The sequence below is a fragment of the Triticum dicoccoides genome, chromosome 3A, assembly GCF_002162155.2.
Source record: "Triticum dicoccoides isolate Atlit2015 ecotype Zavitan chromosome 3A, WEW_v2.0, whole genome shotgun sequence".
In the NCBI taxonomy this organism is placed as follows: domain Eukaryota; kingdom Viridiplantae; phylum Streptophyta; class Magnoliopsida; order Poales; family Poaceae; genus Triticum; species Triticum dicoccoides.
The window spans coordinates 598,908,563-598,916,099 of NC_041384.1; the positions used below are offsets into that span (position 1 = coordinate 598,908,563).

A 7,537-nucleotide genomic window follows, 5' to 3' on the forward strand; every position below is an offset into this window, starting at 1 on the left:
ACCTAACCAATGGTACCCAATTATAGTTGTATAATCCTTGTTGCAAAGAAGGCGTGTAGATTTGATTACAAGTTAAACGGTGCAATGTTTGATTAAATTTATAGAAACTAAGAACTGCAATATCAAATTAGAATCATGAAGTATGCAATAAAAATTTAGAACGGGGTGATACAAACTATAATATAAGCAAGCTGGACGACCTGCTTAATTCCCTAAATGTACAATTCTACCTGAACGCGCCATGCTCAACCATAACGTCGAATCTAAACCCCTGATTGAAACCTGGAGCAACTGCTTCTCCGGCAGCAGTGGCACGCATTTGCCTTACTCGGGCAAACTTTTCCCATCCAAATGTAGTTCCGACCTTTCCTAGTCCGCGAAACATTTTAGATGATTTATTAATCAGCAAGGCTATAAAAGAAGATGGAGAAGAAAGAAAAAATAAAAAGAGGAAGGAGAAGTAGCACAGGTTTCACGTTACGCGCACTTGCGGATAGGTACAAGAACTACAGCATTGTTTTTTCAGTGGAAATACAAAAGCCACTAACGTGGTGCCATGGGCCGAGAAGCGGCACAAATCTAGCCATATTATTATACTGGTGCACCGGGAGGCTCAAAGCGAAGGGCTGGTACGTGATGGCCCAATGGGCCTTTCTGTTTTACGTAACTCAGGTCGTGTTTTCCAGAACCAATTAGCTTTTTAAAAAAAAAATTAGCTCAGGTCGGTGATGGGTTAATTGTACCACATCGTTTGTGCAGAAATTGTTTGAAGATGACCCGGCTATAAGAAGGAGATCTCTGGGCTATGGAACACTCGCCTTGCGCTTGGGGCAATGATGCAGCTAGTGAGGTTATACTGAGGCGCGTCAATTGCTGGTTGAAAACTATTTCCAAACCCCCTCTTTGGCCTTCATGGGTCACTGAGAATTATTGGAAGGGTTCCCTCCTAGTGAGGGTAATACCCAACAAATTGAGATATAAAATCTTTCTTTCCGGCAAAAGTCAATGGTGTTGACAAGATTTATTTTACATATAATTCCGGTTCAACCCCTTGGCCTGTTGTGCTGCCAATATAATATAGTAGCAGGGAGCGCCGGACTCTTGTGCTGCCACCAGGAGGATCTCTACCTGACTAACGAACACCGAAAATAGTCTGAATGAAAATAGCAATATCTTAGTATCTGATTTGTGCAGTACTGAAAACAAAGTGTGTGTAAAATTCAATGGATGTGGTTGAGTTGGGAAGCAATCTGGAGATGCAACTTTTTAGTGTTCAGAGAGTAATGTTCAGGTCTAGCAAGTCTAGGCAGCCCCCAAACGGATGGAGTCGCCGATTCTACCTGCTGACCGTTCCTACTTCACTGGCGAACAGCGATTATCTGTAGTTTATGCATTACTCCCTCCGTTCCAAAATATAGCGCGTCCTCGGTTTCCGCGCTTCAACTTTGACCATTAATTTAATCAACAAGACCGACTGCGGCGGGCGAAAAAATTATACCAATGAATTCGTATTCAAAAAAAGTTTTTAATTATATAATTTTTTATCCCGCCGCAGTCGGTCTCGTGGGTTAAATTTATGGTCAAAGTTGAACCTCGAAAAGCGTGGGCGCGCTATATTTTGGAACGGAGGGAGTACAATGTAGTAGTAGTAGTGCACAAACAAGGCTGAACGGTCCGCTTAATTCCTACACAGACAGTGCTACAGAGACGCACCATGCCCAACCACGACGCCTCGTCTGAATCCCTGACTGAACTGGCCTCAAGCAAGAGCTCAGCCGGCAGCACGGCGGCTTGCACACGGTTGTTGTCTTGTTGCCTCGCCTTGCTCAGGCAAAGGCCGACAGACTTTTCTCGTCCCAAAGTATCTTGATTATCAAAAAAGAAGAAAAAAAGCATCAGCCTTTCCTTCCTGGTCCGCTAAACTTCCGATCCATTTCGGCCGTGATCGCGACCCCGCACCAGATTGTTCACGTGCAATCTAACTACTATGTCATTTACGTCGTTGTGATGAATTATTGTACTTTGTTAAACTATTCTGTGTGCTGGAACTTATTTGTAAGGACATATTATTTGCTGAAATTACTATTTGTAATGACTATTATTTATTGAATTATTGTACTTTGTTACTATTTGTAATTACTATTAAGTTACTTTCTCAATGTCCAAACCCTTGCAAATTGTGAGGGTAATCTCACCACCTCAAGTAAAAAAGATTACCACAACCCTTATCCTTCATTCATCCCTCGAACCAAACACTCTGATGGCTATCCTCAACCATGTTTCATCCTCTGAACCAAATAAAACATGGGATAACCCTACCCTTCCAACCAAACAGAAAAAAAGGCTATCCCTAGCCACCTGGTTGGGGATACCCACAACCACCCTAGCTTGTCCATGCAACCAAACACAAGAATTGGATTTGAGGGTTCTACTAGTAATGCTCTAAGAGCAGGGCAAACCATACAGACAGCTCGTGAAGGAGCTACACACCGCTCCTGAACCAAGATCCAACGTTACAATGACTCACGGCGACAGACTCTGAATTAGTCCATGAATATGTGATGCAGTAATATAGACATACCATACAGATTTTCTGGATTCAGACTGTACAGACCACACACTCACACGGTCAGCAAGCAGAACCTCGAATTAATCTCGATGGGACATGATGACGAACGAAGTAACATTGGACAAGCTTGTTTGACGTAATACCACCCGGAATCAAGATTCAAGAGACTCATTGCTTGTTCATCATCTCGATTACGGGTTAGAGACTTTCCGTTGGATTGGTGAGCGGGGTGGCGAGCCCTTTTGCGCAAGTCCAGGCTGCTGGTGCGCTCTGGTAGATCTTGATGTACAGAGAAGTTAGGATGTGTTTGGTTGCAGGAATATCCTCTGAGAGACAGGGATAACCCTTTTATCCGGGAGATGCCACACGTTTGGATCCGAGGCGAGGGAGGATAGGGGCAACCAGATGCCTCGAATATTCGCCAAAACGGGGCTGGGGTCACCCGCGAAAAACGAGCGGGTCGCAGCAGCCACCCCGCGCGTGCGTCGCTTCGTCCAGGCACGAAACAATATTTTCGCGTATTGACCCCCCCTCACCCCCCATGAAACCCTCACTTTCCCCATTACTCATCTCCCTCTTCCGTGAGCGGCGGTGACAGCGGCGGCGGCGCATCTAGCAGAGAGGCCGGCGAGAGGTGAATCCTCTACTCTTTCCCTCTCTCCTCCTTTCCTTCTATCTCCCCACCTCCATCAATCACGTGTGCCGGTTGGTCGTTGCGGAGGGCGTGCACGGAGGCGACGCTGGCTAGATTTGAGGCGGCGGCGCGAGATCTGAACGAGGACGGCGGCTGGGGGCTTGAGGAGGCGCGAGCGGCACCAGGAGGCCACCCATGCCCACCGTGGGGAGCCTGGCCATGGGAGGAGCTCGCCACCAGGGCCTGCAGGTGGAGGTGGAGAAGGATTCTCCGACGAGCGGCGCAAGTGCACACGGGAGCTTCTCCACGGCGAGCGCAAGTGCATCCGGTGCCGCGCTCGGCTGCATGTGCACGGCTGAATCCGCTCGGCTGCATCGGCGTGTGTGTTCTGAAGTTTACTGTTGCAGACTGATGCATAATGTTCATGAGTGTGTGTGCTAGAGTCTGCTCATGTGTGTGTACAAGACTGATCTATACTATCTGTTTTTTTTTGTGGGAACTGATTGTATATTATCTACTATTGCAGGATATTTCAAGGTCACCGTGAGCACTTCTGGCAGCACAACTCCTTCAATTGAGGTAACACATACACCCCATTGTCTAATCCCCTGTTTCTTTTTCTGAAATGTTTGACAGTAGAAAAGAATGTTGATTTACCTCTGAATAATTGGCTTCTTATAGACAGATTGTGTGCTATTGAATTATTCTTGTTAACATGTTAAAGTATCATTTGTAATTTCATTGTAGATGGACGGAAAAATAAAGATGTTAATTTATGGAGTGAATTCCAGTTTTTACCTCTAAGTTTGACATTTTTGACGCTAATTACCCCATTTAAGAGAATTTCATCCGGCATACACCATTTAACAAAAGTGTTGCCAGGGTTTACCCACTTCTATTTTTTGTGAGCATTCTGATTCATGGGTCACGATTGCAAAGTCCACGTGCCATGCCACATCGTCGGTTTTTCTGGGTTTTTTCCTCATGTGAAACCAGTCCACCCCGTTGAGCCCGATCGGATCGCTGAACTGCACGCACCGTCAGTCGTGGCGATCGACGCTCGACCCAGGCCGCACCGCGTTCGCGTCTAGCCTAGCGCACGCACCGGTCGCCCGGCTTCTTACTGCACGCACCGCTCTCGCTCGCGCCTAGGGTTAGGGATTCGCTTACGACGGCGACGGCGACGGCGTGTGCTGAAGGGAAATGATGGCAGTTGCAGGTGCTGAATGACATCGACGGCAACTGCGGGTGCTGAATGGCGGCAACGGAGACGGCGGGTGCCTAAGGGCCGCGACGGTGGCGGCAGTGCTGAAGGGTCGTGACGGTGGCGGAGGGTGTTGAAGGGCGGCGATGACAACGGCGTGCGGCTGCCGTGCCTCGAGCGTGTAGTCCCATGCTGGCGCGTTATCCCGCCCCGCCCGTCACTGTCAGCAAGTTCAGGTATTTCTTTCTTCCTCTGAATTGTTTCTCCATGGAACTAGACTCCCTGTGCATACATCGTTGGCCTACTGTATGTGTGAATAGTTCTCGCTTGATGCAGGGTGCAGTTAACTCCTCTAGTGATTCTGTGATGGTTGGTTTGATGATGCTCCGGTGATCCATGGGCAAAGTCCAGGGTTTACCCTCTCCTCTAGTGATCCATGCGTGGCGCAACAGACTCCAGCGAGATATGCGTGGCGGGATTGGATGGGATCGTGGTGCATCATACTCAAGCGACCTGTAAATCGGTGAGGACATGCGTCTGCGTGTGCTTGCCATCGGCCCGGTCCGGTCGGCAGAAGCTGGCGAATCGGTTCAGTCTGTAGAAAAGTCGCCAAGGAAAAAAACCGACGACGTGGCACACCACGTGGACCTAGTAATCGGGGCCCATAGATCAGAACACTCACAAAAAATAGAAGAGGGTAATTTGTGGCAACACTTTTGTTAAATGGGGTATGCCGGATAAAATTCTCTTAAATAGGGTAATTAGCGTTAAAAATGTTAAACTTAGGGGTAAAAACTGGAATTCACTCTAATTTATGCGGCTGCGGCACAATGGTTTATCAACATGATAACATTGGTTGTTCAATCCAGAAAAAGAAAAAGAAGAGAAGCAATTACGTATGCCCCAATTGATGAGAGAGATAGGATGAGAAGAGAGTATTTTGACAACAAAATATGGAAGAATGACACAACTTGTGTGAACATGCTTAGGCTTCGGAGAGAATCTTTCTTTAGGTTTTGTCAACTGTTTAGGGATCGCAACTTGCTAAATGACACAATACACTTGACTGTTGAGCAACAACTAGCAATGTTCCTGCACACCGTTGGGCACAACATTAGAAATATGGTAATTGGCGCCAATTTTGGTAGATCCGGTGAAGTTGTGAGCCGTTACTTCAAAAGGGTATTCCATGCCATTGGTGAGCTTCGAGATGACCTTATTAGGAAGCCTTCATTGGAGACCCAAACCAAAATAGAAGGAAACTACCGGTGGGATCCATACTTTAAGGTATGTGAGACGGAGTGACAACTATATTTTGTCATTGTAGGCATGAATTTGTTTAGATCCTAATTTTTGGGTTTTGTTTTCACCAAATAGGATTGTATTGGAGCTATTGATGGCACACATGTGCGAGCCTCCGTTACACCAGATATGGAGGCTGCCTTTCGTGGTAGAAAGACTTGTGCTACTCAAAATGTGATGGCGGCTGTAGATTTTGACCTTCGATTCACATATGTTTTGGCCGGTTGGGAGGGGACAGCACATGATGCTCTAGTTTTATGTGATGCTTTAGAACGTGAGAATGGTCTACGTGTCCCACAAGGTAATAGATGAACTATATACATTTGTATTGTCAATGGGGTATTTATATATATAACCAAGTAACCTGAATGTCCCTCGTTTAGGAAAATTTTATCTAGTTGATGTTGGATATGGAGCCAAACCGGGTTTTTTGCCTCCTTTTCGTGGCGTGAGGTATCACTTGAATGAGTGGGGAAACAACCCCGTGCAAAACGAGAAGGAGTTGTTCAACCTTAGGCATTCTTCTCTTCATGTGACCGTAGAACGTGCATTTGGCTCATTGAAGAGAAGATTCAAGATACTTAATGATGCCACCCCATTCTTTCTATTTCCAACACAAGTTGACATTGTTGTGGCTTGTTGCATTATTCACAATTGGGCTATAAATGATGGGATAGATGAATATATCATACCCGAGGATGAATGGGTGCCAAATATTACTCATGCTTCGTCATCAAGTGGCCAAGCACATGAACATGCATACATGGCTAGTTTTAGGCAAGGACTTGCTGATCAAATATGGGAAGACCGACAAAACCATTTGCAAGGTCAAAATATGTAGTAACTACTATGTCATTTAGGTCGTTGTGATGAATTATTGTACTTTGTTAAACTATTCTGTGTGCTGGAACTTATTTGTAAGGACATATTATTTGCTGAAATTACTATTTGTAATGACTATTATTTGCTGAATTATTGTACTTTGTTACTATTTGTAATTACTATTTAAGTTACTTTCTCAATGTCCAAACCCGTGCAAATTGTGAGGGTAATCTCACCACCTCAAGTAAAAAAGATTACCACAACCCTTATCCTTCATTCATCCCTCGAACCAAACACTCTGATGGCTATCCTCAACCACGTTTCATCCTCTGAACCAAACAAAACATGGGATAACCCTGTTGGGTTTCGTAGTAATTTCAAAAAAATTCCTACGCACACGAAAGATCATGGTGATGTATAGCAACGAGAGGGGGAGATTGTGATCTACGTACTCTTGTAGATCGACAACGGAAGCGTTAACTTGGTTGATGTAGTCGTATGTCTCCACGGCCCGACCGATCAAGCACCGAAACAACGACACCTCCAAGTTCTAGCACATGTTCAGCTCGATGACGATCCCCGGACTCCGATCCAGCAAAGTGTCGGGGAAGAGTTCCGCCAGCACGACGGCGTGGTGACGATCTTAATGTTCTACTGTTGCAGGGCTTCGCCTAAGCGTCGCTACAATATTATCGAGGACTATGGTGGAAGGGGGCACCGCACACGGCTAAGAATATGATCACGTGGATCAACTTATGTGTCAAGGGGTGCCCCCTGCCCCCGTATATAAAGGATCAAGGGGAGGAGGCCGGCCGGCCTCTATGGCGCGCCAAGGAGGAGTCCTCCTCCTAGTAGGAGTAGGACTCCTACTAGGAGGGGGAAAGAAGTGGGGAGGGAGAGGGAAAGGGGGGCGCCGCCCCCCCCTCTCCTAGTCCAATTCGGACCAGGGGGAGGAGGCGCGCGGCCCACCTTTGACTGCCCCTCTCTTACTCCACTAAGGCCCGTT

At 46.5% G+C, this 7,537-nt stretch overlaps 1 protein-coding gene and 1 non-coding gene across 5 annotated transcripts; both read left to right on the plus strand.

Moving 5' to 3' along the window:
• Positions 1-815: 815 nt before the first annotated feature.
• LOC119273784 lies at positions 816-963 on the plus strand. The gene has a single exon (XR_005134977.1). It is a non-coding gene; the product is annotated as a U4 spliceosomal RNA (small nuclear RNA).
• A 2,100-nt stretch (positions 964-3,063) lies between these two features.
• Positions 3,064-6,697, plus strand: LOC119269469 (protein ALP1-like). 4 transcript variants are annotated; one of them, XM_037551301.1, is made up of 6 exons: positions 3,066-3,203; positions 3,730-3,782; positions 4,417-4,643; positions 4,744-5,694; positions 5,785-6,010; positions 6,093-6,697. In XM_037551301.1, exons 4-6 carry the CDS (start codon positions 5,251-5,253, stop codon positions 6,548-6,550), a joined length of 1,128 nt encoding a protein of 375 aa, XP_037407198.1. In that variant the 5' UTR covers positions 3,066-3,203; positions 3,730-3,782; positions 4,417-4,643; positions 4,744-5,250; the 3' UTR covers positions 6,551-6,697. The 4 variants fall into 4 exon arrangements, 3 of the variants coding, with proteins under 3 accessions (XP_037407198.1, XP_037407199.1, XP_037407200.1); XM_037551302.1 differs by having other exon boundaries at positions 4,423-4,643; XM_037551303.1 differs by lacking the exon at positions 4,417-4,643 and having other exon boundaries at positions 5,277-5,694.
• Positions 6,698-7,537: the final 840 nt, after the last annotated feature.

Coding starts and splice junctions, on each gene's coding strand:
- LOC119269469 (XM_037551301.1), top strand. CDS start 5,251: ATGATAACATTGGTTGTTCAATCCAGAAAAAGAAAAAGAAGAGAAGCA. Junction 5,695..5,784: donor GGTGGGATCCATACTTTAAG/GTATGTGAGACG, acceptor TTCACCAAATAG/GATTGTATTGGAGCTATTGA. Junction 6,011..6,092: donor TGGTCTACGTGTCCCACAAG/GTAATAGATGAA, acceptor TCCCTCGTTTAG/GAAAATTTTATCTAGTTGAT.